Source organism: Cicer arietinum, chromosome 2, assembly GCF_000331145.2.
Source record: "Cicer arietinum cultivar CDC Frontier isolate Library 1 chromosome 2, Cicar.CDCFrontier_v2.0, whole genome shotgun sequence".
Taxonomy (NCBI): Eukaryota; Viridiplantae; Streptophyta; class Magnoliopsida; order Fabales; family Fabaceae; genus Cicer; species Cicer arietinum.
The window spans coordinates 4,224,843-4,241,692 of NC_021161.2; the positions used below are offsets into that span (position 1 = coordinate 4,224,843).

Consider the following 16,850-nt stretch of genomic DNA (forward strand, 5'->3'; position numbering starts at 1 on the left):
TTGCTAATCTGTTATAAGGGTCCCACTTTCTTTACTTCCAAATTGTTCTTCCCATTACACAAGACAATTAGAGCTCTCGGATTGGTATGAGAGGGTGGAAGATAATCCCAAATAGCAACTACAATAAAATAAGGTGGTATAAGAATTTGGTTTGGTGGAAAAGTTGGATTGAATACTTATATTGTATCAATAGTTTACATGTTAGTGTAGCTATGATACATGTATAAATGGAGAGATCGTTGGTTCAAACTATTTATAACCTATTTATGATACATGTTAGTTTACATAATTTTTTAATTTAATAAACTATTTATAAACTTTTGTATGAAGGATTAATATACATGGGTTGAATATTCAGATATTTTTTGCATTGACTAAGAAGAATATATATATATACACGTTGACAATAACAATCAAACATGACATATTGTTGTTGAATTGTGATGTATTATCTTAATGGTTATAGATATAAATTTTTAGTTAATTTTGATATCTCTAGTCATGCAATATAATAGTGCATATTTATTTTTATTTTAAATATTATATTATACGTTAAAATAAATGAATCTAATACAATATTAAATAATTTTATATTTCTATAAAATTTTATACTTGAGAGACGATGTAAACATATTCTAATCACTTCTTTCATTTACAATAAATATCATTTTAGCAAAAAATTATTTTAAAGTAAATATTATTTTAATTTTTCAATTTAATTTGAATTATATTTTCAATTACACCTTTCAATTATTATTGTGTACCCTACTTTCAAAACATTAACTTTACTTAATATTTATAATTTAGAAAATTTTATCAATAATTAATAAAAATAATTTAATAAAATAATTAATTTTGTTCTATATATTATATTTCTCAATATATATGAAAAACCTTAAACATACATTTATTTTGAAAATTAAGTTGTAAATACTAGTGTGTAAATGGATGAGAAAAAGCAAAAAAGGGACATTGAAAAGATCAGATGATGGGGTGCTCTTTTGTATAATTGGTCCATCTAGATTCTAGCACATGATAAGAAGCAAGTGGCTTAGTTATTAGTGGCCTTGAGATTGAAGTGAAACCATTTTAAATTTAAAAAGAAAAAAAGAAAATTGGGGAAAGAGTTGACAAGTATGAGGTGGTTTTTTTTTTCAGTCTCTCATATAATGGAGTCTCTATGGCTGGGGCCATTGACTTTGAAGAGATGGGAAAGGATAGGACTCTTGGATCTCACAAAAATGTAAGGAATAACTTTTTTCTAGAATCATCCTTCACCATGTAATTTTAGTTGTGTAGGAAGATTATTTTAAAATAAGATATTTCTATGCATTTAATTACAAAAATTAATCTTTGAGTTGACAAGATTTTAGTGAACAATAATATTCTCTCTTTCTTAAGTTAAATTCGAAATAATAACTTAGTTAAACTAGAATAGTCTAAAACTATCTGGGTATTGTAGAATGCATGATTTACAATGTCTTCTATTGTCTCCTAATTATTCTATTTAGTTAATTACTATTACTATATTAACTTCTTTTAAATAAAAAAACCACTTACTCCTAACAATTAATTTGGATTGCACATGCTCATGATTGCATATGGAGATTTTGAAAGAAAGAAAAAAACGTATTTGGGAAATAATCTAAAAGGGAAGTCCTAATTCATACTACTAACATATTTGGGTCCTTTAGGCCCAAAATCGAACAAGACTTGCTTTCTGCACCCCCTCTATGAGCAAAATATATCAAAAGATTATAGTAACAACTTATGTCTCATGTCAAGATTTCATATATTTTTTAGGTTATAATTCACATTAATCCTACTAAATAGTTGAGGGATATTAAGGTGAATTGGTTGTGATGCAAGTTACCTCGCACCCTAAAAATGTTCACAAAATTGGTAGACTAAATTATTTTTAATTTTTATACTATTTTCTATAAAATTTTAGTTTTTTTTTTGGTAATTTTTATAATATTTTTTTAACTTTGTTGTCTCTAAACAATTTTGTTTTTACTTTCTCTCTATGTTTTAAGTTAATTTGTATATATCTTTTAAATTTTTGAATAACTTTTACAATTATATTTAGAATATTATAACCATCTATTTTATAAAATTTTAGTAGTTTTTTAACAAAAGATGGATTAAATATTAAATTTTGAATATTTTGTGCTTAAAAATTTTTATTTAATAATTTTTATTAAAAAAATTTAAATTTTTGTATGATAGATTATGATAAATTGATAATGTTATAAACATATTTAAAAAAATAATTCAAAAATTTGAAAGGTACACATAATTTCAATTAAAAACAAGGACTTAAATGAAAATTAAAAAAGTTTAGAGACTACAGTATTAACTTTTTTTAAATAAACTAAAAGTAAAATGTTAAAACTTAATAGAAACATAAAACTTATTTAACCTTTATTTATTCGTTTATAAAGAAAAGAAGCATATTATAAATATAAAAAAATATCATTCTTCAATCATAACCAATTAACGCAACAAATAATTGCATTTAATGCAGCTATTTATTTATCATTTTATCCTAAGTCAAAAAAGTTCACAAACAATTGGTTATTATATTTTTCTTCATATATTTTATTCTTTGTAATGAATCAAATTTTTATATTTCATTCTTACTTTCTGAATTAGTAATTAATTTTATTTTTATATTTTATTATTGTCTTAGTAGTCAATTATACTTTTCTTAACTACCGGTTGTTGAATCAATCTTCACCATTCAAACATACCTTTATTTCACTCACTGCCACCCTCTCCAAACAAACCAACCTTTGAAACTTTTCCAAAACCACTCACTACTTTCATAGTTTCATTTCCAAAGTCTCAATCTTTATATAGTTTCTCCAAAACCCCATATGCCATATTCTCTCTCTTAATCCCTTATTTTATTTTTCTTCCAACTTTGTATTACACCATTGGAGAAAAAAGTTCCAAACTTTAATTTTACAATTCATATCTTCACAATTCAATCTTGTAATTCATTTTAAAATTTCTTTTTGAACTCTTGAGACTTCTATTCATTGCAATCTTTCTTTGATTTTGAATAAACTAAATTGACTTATTTTTGCTTCTAACTTTTTGAGTTTTGATAATCCATTTAAGCCCTCTATTGTTCTATTCATTTTCTCATTATAAAAAAAAAAAATATTTGTTTTTAGTGGTTTTTTCCATTTTAAAATTTTGGGTGTGAATTTTTTTCTCTCTCTCTTTTTTAGTTGAATGAAATGGTTGTTGAATTTTGTTCAGAAAATTTTGGTGTTACCATGAGTCCAAGAATTTCATTCTCACATGATTTCTCTCAAGGTGTAATACCAATTGAAGGACACCCTTTAAGGTCAAATTCATCTAGTTTGAATTCAAGCAATATTGATTTTGATTTTTGTGTTAACGAAGATTCAGAACTTCAATCATCTTCAGCTGATGAGCTTTTCTCACATGGAATTATTCTTCCAACCGAAATCAAGAAAAACAAAAACAATAATAATGTTTCTTTCACTACGGCAGAAAAGACTTTTCACAACGGTCAAAAACCACTTTTTACAACGGTTTCGCCGCCAATTAAACCACAACCTCAACACTTTCCATTACCGCCACTTTATGTCAATGGTTCAGCAACCAAAAAGCACACCAAGAAAATGATCACAAAAGATTTCAAAGAATTGAACAATATTGATGAAGTGGATGAAAAGCATAGTTCAAATTCTAAGTCCTTTTGGGGATTTAAGAGAAGTAGTAGTTGTGGAAGTGGATATGGTTCTAGTTTATGTCCTTTACCACTTCTTTCTAGAAGCAATTCAACTGGCTCTTCAACAAGTCTTAAGAGGATGCAAATATCAAAAGAAGGTTCTAATGTTAAGCAAAATTCACAAAAAAATTCTTCTACTAAGAAGTCTTCTAATTCTTTTGGTCAAAACAATCATCAAAAGCCACCTTTGAAGAGAAGTCATGGAGCTTATGCTAATAATGTTAGAGTTAGTCATGTTTTGAATGTTCCTTCTGGAAATTTTTTTGGTTTTGGTTCAATCTTCTCCAACAATAGAGATAAGAGTAACAAGAAATAAGTTTACTAACTTGCAAAATAAAATAGTTTTTTTTTAATCTAATCTTTTTACTAATGTACAAATTGGTGGGGTCTTTTTTTATTTTTATGTTTCTATGGTTTGCCTTGTGATAAGGCAAATTAGGTGTACCTTGTATAAGTTAAAGGTGTGAGAGGTAAATTGTTTTCATCAAGAAGACAAAGTGATAAGAAAAAGATGTTTGTGTGAATGGGATGGACAAATAATGATATATATAATTCAAGCACATGATTTGGGGGCACAAAATGTCAGGTAAATGTTGCTTTCATGGTTGTCCCTTGTTATTGTTTTTTACTTCTTTGGTCATACAAAGTGTAATTACATTTATTTTGATATGTGATTTTCCCTCTTAAAAGAAGTTTGTAGAGTTATAATTGAGAAGTGTTTTCTTTTCGGTTGTTATCCATATTGATCATCTAGTTATAGTAATAATAACAAAAGTTGGGTAAATTACAATTTTAGTTACTAAAGTTGTTTTTAGATTTTATTTTGGATCATTAAAATTTTTTGTTTTATTTTCGTCTATTAGAAATTATAAATATTAAAAACTTTGAACTTTTAAATTTTTTGTATTCCATTTTAACACATTAGTTATAAATTTGTAACACTTTCATATTCTTTTGTTAGTTTTCTAATGGGGTGTCTAAATTATTTTCTTAACATTGACCTTACATTTTGATGATTAGATATTTGATTAAAAAAAACAAAAACATATGAAATATTTTATGGACCCAACTGAAAAATTATAAACAAATATTAAAATATGTAACATTTATAATTTTTTTACAAGAAATAAATTCATTACATTTCATTAATTACAAAATTAGCAACACTAGCTGGAATATAATTAAAAGCTAAAATAACACTAAAAATTAAGAGACCAAATTTAAAGTAAATTACATTTGTGGTCCCTTAACTTAATTTCAGGTAACGTTTTAGTCTTTTATCTTTTTTTTTTCTTCCCGATTTAGTCCTTTATTCCTAACAATATTAAATAAAGTATGAAAATATGAGTTTATTTGAAGATTTGCGTTACGAATTTGATGAAATTTGTATTATATTGAAGAATATAATTAATTTTATGAGTTTTGATTGAATTTTTTTTTGAATTTTTGTATAAAAAAAGATAACATTTTTGAAATTTTAAAACATAAAATATCAAATTGTCACTTAAAATTAAAACAAAGGACCAAGTCGTGAAAAAAAAAAGATAAAGGACTAAAACGTTACCTGAAATTAAGTTAAAAGACCACAGATGTAATTTAACCAAACCTAAAAGTAATTTAGTGTATCAAAATAAAACAAAAAAATTTAAAAAAAACATAAGTGAAATCTAAAAATTACTTAAGGATTAAAAATTATAATTTATATTAAAATAATTTCTTTACTTATATTCAGAATTCTTTTAAAGTATATAGTATATAAATATTAAATACCATATACATTAGATCATTGTATTGAGTACACTAATGCATTGGGGTTACTTCTTAGTTGATGTTCCCTCCTATCCCTTTGGTTAGTGGTGGTTCATAGTAAGTTGAAGGTTACATAAATATAATTATGATTGATTGATGGCCCATGGATTTTTCTAGTACTATATCTGAAATGGACTTTTTCGCTACTCCTTTGATGCAACTCTAGCCTCTTTGAAAAAAAATAAGTTGAAATAAATATCTCCAAGCCAATGCAAAGAATGTATGATGATGGCTTTGAGTATAATTCAAATAAACCAAGTGCATGTTTAATATATAGCCATATAGGTAAGGTAAATTCTAACGCACGGTATAAATTAATACTTGAAAAATATTTAAAATTTTAAAGACAACAAACAACATCTTTTAGAAGTAATTAACATTAATAATTATTTTATTTTTATGATTAAAATAATAATTTAAATTATATTGGTCAATTAAAAATAAGATAAAATAAATATCTATCTTGTATTGAATTAATATCAATTAGATCACTGCCTTATTTATAAAGACGATAAGGATCATAAAATATTACTTTTAAAAAGTATTGTTAATAGTTAAATTGATAGTAGAAATAAATGGACGATGATGTTAATTTTCTATATATAAAGTATATTGGTTGAGCTGAACCCATTACAAAGATGATCTATCATAAAATTCACCTCTTGATAAATCACAAGACATCATGTGTTCCACTAAAGCTACAAATTGAAATTTCTCCCATAAAGTTGTTTTCTAATTTACAAATACCAATATAATATAATATAGACCTGTAAACAAAGATACACTTAAAACTTTACAACTTTGTTTTTAAAAAGAAAATTAGATTCATCGATAATTGAAGTTGGTGTCACACTCCAACTATTTGAATTAATTATGTAGGGTAGATTGATAAGGAAAGTAAGAATTTTCCATGTCTGAATATTATTTACGAGACTCAAATTGTTTGTATTATTTAAAAGAAAAACAAAGTATATTAAAAAAAAAAGTATATTCATATCCTAATTTTAATTAATTAATTTGTCATCTTATATATTCATATCTAAATTGAATATTTTAAATAACTTCTTAAATTGAATATTTTGAGATATGAATTCTAATGATATATTCCTAGTAAAAGATGCCTCCTATATTGAAGGCTTAGTTTTGAGTTTAACCTTGAAAAGTGCAATTTGTGTGAATTTTTTTTAGGTATATTGATGTGAAATTGTTAATGGTGATTCTTGTGAAGTCAAAGTCAATAGTCACACACATGTATACTCTCACACATGGCCATATTTGAATCTGACATAGTCAATTGTCAAAGAAAGAACAAATAAAGTACAAATGTATCCATAGTCAAATGTTGTCTATTATAATCAATTATTTTAAGCTGATGAGATATATGTAGAGTCTTGTTTATAAATGAATTGTAATGAGTTAGACTATTCTACTGTGTGTTCAGAGTGAATTATGCTGTCGGTGTTTATCTATTTAATCGTAATTTATTAAACACAAAATTAGGTCACGTGCATTGTATAGTGTATGTTTTAAAAAAGCATACAAAGTCATCACTAAAAAAAAAATTAATGTGAGTGATATATTTTTATTTGTCACTATAGTTACTTTTAACTACAGATATACTATCATTTATTCTTATTTAATATAATACATCATAACTTTATTAAAAAAAATTCAACTATTCAAATCCAAAAAAATCAATTTATTTGTTCACAAAAAATCTATTTGTCCTTCATTCCCGTTTCAAAATCAATTCACCTATACTCAAAAATTCAATTCGCCATTCATTCTCATTTTGAAATCAATTCGTCCTTCATTCTCATATCGAAATCAATTCACTCGTTCTCGAAAAATCAATTCGCCCTTCATTCCCATTTCGAAATCAATTCACTCTAAAATTCTTTTTCCCTATTTCTTCTCTTCTCAATTTTTTCTCTCTCTATTTCATCTCAGTGAAAATTATTTTTCTTTTATTAGCAATTTGCATTGGTTGAATGATTTGATTGATTTTAGTATTTTATATTTTAAAACTGATTTGAAGTTCTTCTACTTTCACGTTCAGAGAAATGATAGTGATAGAGCAAAAAACATATATGTAGTTTCTCATCTTCAAATTCAGGTTTGATTGAAGGATTTGGTTGAAATAATATCATGTAATTTTTCCCAGTTTTGATTACATTACTTTGTAGTTATTCCTTTTTATTTGCCCTGTAATTTGATATTGTTATTACTGACTGCATACTGGTTTGAAATTTTGTTTGCATTTAATATTAGTGATTGCACTTTGCAAATTGGTTTGCATTTTTCTACTTACTTCATGGTTAGGCAATTGGCATTTGGTTTGCATTTTGCTAATGCTATTGATGATTGCATACTGGTTTGCATTTTGATGTTGCCTTCATTTACTTTTTGCTATTTTATGTTGTCAACCTATATGTTAGATTGGATTTCCATACTGTCGTCATTCTTCTCTTGCATTTTGTCTAATCAGTCACATCATTAATTAACAGCAGAAATTTATCTGTTTGGAATTGTTACTTACTGCATACTGGTTTTACTCCTTTTTACTTTACTTTGTAGTAACTCCTTTTTATTTGGCTTGTAATTTGATATTGGTATTACTTACTGCATACTGGTATGGCATTTTATTTGCATATAAAGATTTAAAGCCAGTGAAAATGAGACTAACGGTTGACTGTTAGGCCAAGCTGCAGTGTACACTAAAGAATATTCTAAACTACCTCCTAGAATTCAGTCTTCTTTTGAAGAGGTAAGCTAATCTTATTGAAGTAGAGAGAATTAGTTTAAATGACTCTTTCTTGTGAGGTTGTGGTGAAATAGCGATTCTAGAATTCAGTCTCCATTTGAATTTTTATTTATTTGATTTTGAGGCATTCTAGAATCTGTTGTAGTGAATGCTTGACTGATAAGTTATTGTGACATCTAATTCATGCAGTTTTGTTTTTCAACTTCGGTTGATGGCAAAGTTAGAGCTTGGATGTATGAAAACCAAACATTCCATGTCGAATACGACACTCTCGGAAAGTGCTCTACCAAAATGATCTATAGTTCTGATGGAACTAGGCAAGAAAATGAGGAATTTTAATAGATATGAAAATGTATCTAGTCAAGATTATATATACTTTTATTTTTCATTTTACGCTGAGTTGTAACTACTATTTTCTTATTTTATATTATTTTCTTGTGGAACAAGTAAAGATGGAGAATTTTTCCTAGTTGAGTGAGATGAACCTAAAAGAGCAATAAAAAGAACATATTCTGGATTTGAAAAGAAATATGTCGGTATGGTGCAATTTAACTCTACAAAGAGTCAATTTATGGCTGCTGGTGAAGATAACCAGGTTAAATTTTAGGATGTGGTTGTTGTCAATGTTCTGCCTTCTACAAATGTGGAGGGTGGTCTTCTTATGAGTATGTATGACATTAGAAGTAGTTGATTAGTTATAGTTAAAGTCAAAGTCAAAGTTTTTCATTTGATATGTATATAAATTAATTCATTTATTTTTTTAAAAGCACACGAGATCTTTGTTAGGATAGTGGTTTGTTTTGATTAAAAAATTGAATGTAAATGACAACTAGAATTTATTTATTTATTTGGTTATTCTAATACCTTTATGTTTAATTTATATTATATATTTGTGTATATGTATTGAACTTGTGCTTGAAATGTTGTTATTTTATTAAGACTATTGGAGACTGTTAGTTAATTAATTAATTACTAAAATGATGAACAATTTGACTTTCATATGTTTGATTAAAGAGTTGTAAGATATTATTATATTAGGCCCTTTGCTACTTTGTTAGTGAATATATTATTGAACCTAGGTTATTCTTTTTTTTTTGAAGTTGTTCTTTTTGCTTGTTCTTTTTCAGTGAAAAATTTATAATTCTATCATTCAGTTGAAACATATAGAATTTTAGTTTTTAAAGTAATATTAATTGTCATTTTACAATTTTTTTACTGTTTTCCAATATTAATGTTTCATGTTGCTGCATTCACCTTAGGATATTAGTTCTCAAACCTGCCATCCTTAAGGTATGCTTACTATTTAGAAAGTTTATTGAAAATGAAAATACTAAATTATATTATATTTATGCAGATTTCAGTAGTGTTAAGGTTTCATTTGATGAAATATATAAGTTTTAAAATTGAGAGCTTTTAAGGTTTAATTTGTTCTCAACTAGTATTTCAATATTGCCACAGAGATATGATACTTTGTGTTATAATTAAAAAGTTAAGAATGCAAGTAATATGTATTTAACGGAATTAGTAAAATTAAATTATATTTTATTGTAAGTTTCAATTGAATTAGTTAATAAATATAGAACTTTAAATTTAATTTACTAGCATTAATAATTTAGAATCACAATTAGTAATAAAATAAAATAAATTTAATAAATAATAATAAGTTTTAGTGACAGACAACACTGTAGGAATAGATCAATTATTTATTTATATTTATCTAGCTTTTAGTGACAGTCATTACAGTAGGTAGAAACCTCAAAACATGTAGTGATAGTCCTCAAAACACGTAGTGATAGTTCTCAAAACATGTAGTGACAGTTCTCAAAACATGTAGCTTAAAACATAGCAAGACACTCCCTTAAAGTTGACATAGATCTAAGCGTCATTCAAAGTATTTTTAACATTTACCTACAACATGTGACTTTTAGTGACAAACTTTGTCTGCCACTAGAAGTCAATTTTCTTGTAGTGCATCTAATTCGATTAAAGATATAATGCATATACATTTGTGTGCTTTTTAAGTTACACGGAAATATGAAATTGGTTATTGTTTTTTTATGTTTGTAAAAGTTATAATGTTAAACTATTTTTAGTCATAATTTCATTTCAATCATTTTTAGTTAGAATTTTTTTAAAATAGTACTACGTACAAATTTTGTTATCAATCATATAAAGAACAATATAATAATTTTCCATGTGACGATCTATGACGTATATTGAGAGAATTTTGTGTAATTTCAAGAACTTTACAATTCATGTCGCTCGAATTATCTCATGCTTAATTATTTTTCTAAAATTTGATGGAAGATTTATGTTCTTATTATTATTACAATCATAATCCCTTAATAATTACATGAATTTATTGAAAAATTTGAGAGAATTTTAGATTTTAAATTTGCTGGTTTGAAATTAGGATTAATAGTATAAACATTTACAAACATAAAAGATAAACTTAACATTGAAAAAAATAAAAAAGTAACTTGTTAAAAAAAACTAATTTATTATTTTTTTGTAACCTAAAAGTCTGAGGGATGTATTTTACCAAGATAAAAATGAAAATAAATATTTGATAAGACATTGTGATGATTAAATCTAATTTATATATATATATATATATATAACGTAATTTTATATTTAATTGACTCCTTAAATTTATTTTAGTAGTTTATATTTTATAAAATTTCAAATTAGTCTGTTATATTATTAATTTTAGGTTAAGTAAGTCTCATTTGATTTTATAGGGATTTAAGATATTATTATTATTATTTTTTTTAAATTTCAAAATAGAGACTAGAAACAAATAAATAAAATTTGGGGACTAAAAAGTTTTTAAAAAAATTATATCTATAACATATTTATAACCACGTTGCATGTATCTATAACATATTTATAACCATATATATAAAGGCGTGCTATACATTAGCTTTTTATTTTCAAAATTACCCTTCAGATTTAATTTTGATTTCTATATTTAATACGTAACCTTTTCAAATTCAGTAATTTATAAATACTCATGCATTGTTGTCCCCTAAAAAGTTGTTTTTTTATTAGGTTTGCAGAGTTTATGATTCTCCGATTATTATTTGGAAATTGACGGGATAGTTTGTGAAGATAATTACACTTGTCAAAGAAAAAATACACTTTATTCCTATACCAAAAACCCCATTTCTTATAAAAAAAGATTTGTTTTATTTATATTCTTTTATATTTGTTATATAATGATATATGTATATAATTTCATGTTATATAATATTATTTATATGTTATCTATTAAAAAAATATATTGGTCTAATGGATTGAAGTTTGTTGCTCATAGTACAGTGAGATTGAGCCTCTATTTTTATATGCATGTTAATCAGCTTTCTAAACTTGAATGGTAATAAACTTTCATTCATTTTGAAAAAGTTTTATTTGTCTTTGATAATAGTATGTCTAAATATTTTCTTTTAGAAGTTTTTATTTAGTTTTATTTGTTTTTTATCAGGAATTTAATATTTTTAAATTTCAATTTAAATTTATAACGATTAATAAAAAGTTATGAAATGAAAATTCATACAAAATATAACATTTATAATTCGATTTCCTCAAATATAAACAACAAAAACACAAAATTCTATCTACCTTTACACTTTATCGGTTGTTTGTTAGTTCCTAAACATCGGATCTCATTTCCTAACAATTCAATCTTTTTTTTTTATATCAATAATTTACTTTTAAAAAAATTTGTTATGATAAAATGTACAGTACATTTAAGAGAATAAAAAATAGTGTTTTCTGAGCTAAATTTTTCTTAGCAAATGGCCATACTAAAAAACTTGGTGGAGTGGTAAATGTGAATTGCATATTTTGATTATTTTACTATGTTAGGTGTCATATCATTTCTTATGATGGTGTTGGTGTTTTCTTTTTGTAATTTGTTGTCATGAGTTTTTCTTTTGAGTTGTTGTACTTTGATAACCTTTACACACTTTGTGCGGGTGCTCTTAATTTAAATAAAATGCCTTTTGTTTTTTGAAGAAAAAAAATCTAATATTATTATTTGACATAATAGCAATTTCGCTATTTCATCATGCAACTTCTGCTTAAGACTTCTTTCATGTATATAACATGGAGACAAAAATATAAGCATAGTGTGATAGTTCACCATTAATCCTGAAATACAAACATTGGTTGGTTTAATTTTGTTTTTCTGAAATGAATACGAAGAAAGAGAATAAGATTATTATTTTCTTGCTGGATTATTTTATTTTAATAAAAAAATATTTTATAAAATAAAATAATGAATAATAATATTGAAATAGCTTAAAATGTTAGAATTTAGAAATAAAAAAAACCAATGCACATTTTAAAATATAAAAAATTTATATATTAAAAAAAATAAATGACTAAATTATTATCATTATATGAGAGAAAGGGATTATAAATCTAATTTTGACATTTTTATATATTTCAAATAATAAACAGACAAATTTTATAATTTTATAAATTATTTTTAAAATTTATACGTTTCAAATAATAAATATATAAGATAAAGATACATGTTCTTTCCATTTTTAAAATAATAAAATTCAACTATTATACCGGCTTAAAGATTTTTTTAATATTTTGCTCAACATACTTTTTTGTGTTATAAGATAAAAGGTTAATCTTGTGTCTAGATACAATTTGATAACTAAAATATTAACATAATAAAATCATTACAAAATATTTCCAAAGAGATGAAGTTGATGAGAAATATAGTAGAGAAGTAGTTGGTGTGGAAGTGGATATGATTATAGATGTAGCCCCTTTAATGTTATACAAAATTTACAATAAAATTCTTCTATAGCAAATTCTTGTATATTTTGTATAAATTAAAATTTCGAAAGTTTAATTGTTTACAAGTTACTTTATCGTTGCAGATATAATTACAATTATTTTTTTAAATAATTTTTTATCTATTTTATTTATTTTGTATTGAATAAAACATTAACGTAAAATAAGAAGTTTGTAGAGATATAACTTAGAAGTGTTTTCTTTCTTTTTGTTATTCATCTTTTTGGAATTGCTAATCTAGTTATAGTTATAAACAAAAGTTGTTTAAATTACACTTTTTTGTTACTGAAGTTATTTTTAAGTTTTATTTTAGTTCATTAAATTATTTTGTTTTATTTTCATCTCTTATAAATTATAGACATCATTAATTTTGAACTTTTAATTTTTTTTATTCTATTTTAACATATTAATTACAAACTTGAGACACTTTTACTTCTTTTTCTAGTGGGAAATATCATTTTTTCTTTAAATTGACCATGCATTTTGATTATTATACATTTAACTCAACAACAAGAAGAAATAAGAAACATATAAATATTTTATGAATCCAAAAATAAAAACTATAAACAAATGTTAAAGTGTGTAACATTTATAAAAAAAAATTATGAGAAATAAACTCATTAAATTTCATTATACAAAATGGAATATAATTAAAAACTAAAATAGTACTAAAAATTAAGAAACCATATTCAAACCAAAAGTAATTTAGTGTACCAAAATGAAACGGAAAAATCTCAAAAAGATATAAGTGAAATTTAAAAATTACTTAAAGATTAAAAATTACAATTTATATCAAAAAGATTTCTTGACTTATATTCAGAATTCTTTTAAAGTATACAGTATATAAATATTAAATACCATATACATTATTAGATCATTGTATTGAGTACATTAATACATTGGGGTTACTTCTTAGTTGATGTTCCCTCCTACCCCTTTGGTTAGTGGTTCATAGTAAGTTGAAGGTTACATAAATATGATTATGATTGATGTTCCCTCCTACCCCTTTGATGCAACTCTAGCTTTCTTGAAGAAAAGAAGTTGAAATAAATATCTCCAAGCCAATGCAAAGAATGTATAATGATGGTTTTGAGTGTAATTCAAATAAATCAAGTGCATCTTTAATATAGGGGGAATGTAAATTCTATTATGTACAAAATCCATAGTATAAATTAATATCTAAAAAATATTTTAAATTCAAACACAACATACATAGTCTTTTAAAAATAATTAACGTTAATAATTAATTTTATTTTTATGATTGTAATGATACTAATTAACTAAAAATAAAATAAATAAATATTTTGTATTGAATCGACACCAATTAAATTACTCTTTTATTCATAAAGACGACGAGAGTCATGAAATAAATCACAAAATAATCAATTATTGTTAGAATTTTCAATAATTTTTAAATATTAATTTAGCTAAATCCATTATGAAGATAGTATATCATAAAAATCACCTCTAAATAAATCACAAGGCATCTTGGATTCAGCTAAAATTATAAATTGAAACTCGAATAAGTTGTATTCAAACCTAGAAATAACAATATAATATAGACATGTAAACAAACATACACTTAATACTTTACAACTTTATTTAAAATAAAAAATAAAAATAGATTCATCGATACTTGAAGTTGATGTCCCATTCCGACTATTTGAAATAATTATGTAGGGTAGATTGATAAAGAAAGTGATATTTTTTCATGGCTATATATGTATTATTTATGAGACTTAAATTATTTGTATGATTTAAAAGAAAAACAAAATATTTATGTTGATGAAATAAAACCGATCTAACATGTTAAGAGGATTAAAGCAAATATTTTAGTTGTTGGATTTTGATCCTTTGATTCCTAATTTTGACATAATTAATAATTCAACAATGTTCATACAATACATGATAAATCTAATATTTGAATTGAGCAAGATTTCAGGAACAACAATCAAATCCTACACACTTGGAACAGGTTGCTTGGAACACAAGAAATCAACAAAAGTTGATTTTTGACTGAAGCAAATCGATTGGGAAATCGATTTCATAACAAGGGTGTAAGGAAACACAACTGTTTGTGTTGGTATAATCGATTGGGCAATCGACTGACTGAATTAGAAATAAAAATTGCACAAGTCAGTAGCACCCCAGTTTTGAGGGTAATCGATTGACAAATCGATTATACATCTCACAAAGTAAACCTGATTGAAATACATCGATTGGGAAATCGATTGGACAAGTCACAGTGGAACCCCAGTTTTAAGGGTAATCGATTGGCAAATCGATTACTTAAATATCACTTGCAAAATAATTTTTCCTGTGACATACAAATCGATTGGACAATCTATGTTGTAAAATTTCAATCAAGTTAAATTTGGTTGCAATCGATTGGGAAATCGATTGAACTAAATCCCAGGTAAGAACGTTTTCAGACAAATACATACAAATCGATTGGCACGTCGATTAGTATCAAAATAGCTGAGTCACTGACTTAAACACAATCAAGTGGCAAATCGATTGACAGAACCTTTTGAAAACCCAGTGAACTCTGAGCGTGTGACCAAATCGATTTTAAGTATTTGTTAATCGATTATGAAGACTTGATAAATCGATTACGCAATCGATTGATATGTGTTTCAGTTTGAACATAACATCTGCAATCGATTACGAAATCGATTCATATCAGTCTTAACATAATTACTGAAAATTATTGTTTAAAGAATCGATTGGCAAATCGATTGGCTTATATAGTTTCAAGATTCAAGAAAAACAAGACACACGATAATCGATTGGCAAATCGATTAGACTGGTTTATCACTTTACGAAATCGATTGGTAAATCGATTGATTAATATGTTTTTCAGAAACTATATAAACTGTCTTCAATCATTCTTTCAAACAATAATAACAATCTGAAATACACTTTGAATATTCTTGATATACAAAAGAACTATCAATAACACTTGGTTAATACACTGAGATTACTTTTTCAGATCAAAGAAAAAGAAGATTATCAACAATCAAAAAGATAGCTGGAAAAGTGATCTTGAAAGACAAGGGTTCTCATAAACAATCTTTGAATATCCAGAATTGTGAGAAGCCACATTGACCAAGATTGAAGACTACTTTTTTGTTCTTCCTTAATTCTGTTTGTAATAATTCTTTGAAACAAAAACGAAAGCGAGAAAAGCCAGCTAGAAACTGGTGGCTACTTTCTTGGGTGAGAGTGCTCAACAAGAAAGAGTCGGACTTTGATTCTGTGTTAGATTGCTGAGTATCTACAAGGATCAGAGGGTGATCAATAGGAAAGAGATCATTAAGATAGATAGGTTTCGGGGAGGAAACTGGACAATCTGTAATTGATTCTTTCTATTGGAGAAGAAAATCTGAAATCCGTTTGGATTTGCAGGACTGGATGTAGGTTGTCAAGTTGACAACTGAACCAGTATAAATTCTTGGTGCAATCTTCTCTAACCCTTAACTCCTTTGATTTACTATCTTGATATATCTGTATATGTGATTAAAATTAGATGCATGTTAAACATATTCTGTGATAAGTAATATTGTTTAATCTGATAATTTGTCTTGTATGCATCTTGGTTAATTTCATATCAATCTAATAAAACTTGCTAATCTTGTATGCCACAATTTAATTTCCGCTGTGCGTATAATTCTGATTTAATTTCATAAAGAA

General features: G+C 25.3%; 1 protein-coding gene across 2 annotated transcripts; it reads left to right on the forward strand.

Annotated features, from left to right (window-relative positions):
• The first annotated feature begins 1,079 nt into the window (after nt 1-1,079).
• LOC101503941 (uncharacterized) lies at nt 1,080-4,505 on the forward strand. 2 transcript variants are annotated; one of them, XM_004516605.4, is made up of 2 exons: nt 1,080-1,243; nt 3,271-4,505. In XM_004516605.4, the coding sequence occupies exon 2, from the start codon at nt 3,288-3,290 to the stop codon at nt 4,083-4,085; it is 798 nt and encodes a 265-aa protein (XP_004516662.1). In that variant the 5' UTR covers nt 1,080-1,243; nt 3,271-3,287; the 3' UTR covers nt 4,086-4,505. The 2 variants fall into 2 exon arrangements, with proteins under 2 accessions (XP_004516662.1, XP_004516661.1); XM_004516604.4 differs by lacking the exon at nt 1,080-1,243 and having other exon boundaries at nt 2,362-4,505.
• Nucleotides 4,506-16,850: the final 12,345 nt, after the last annotated feature.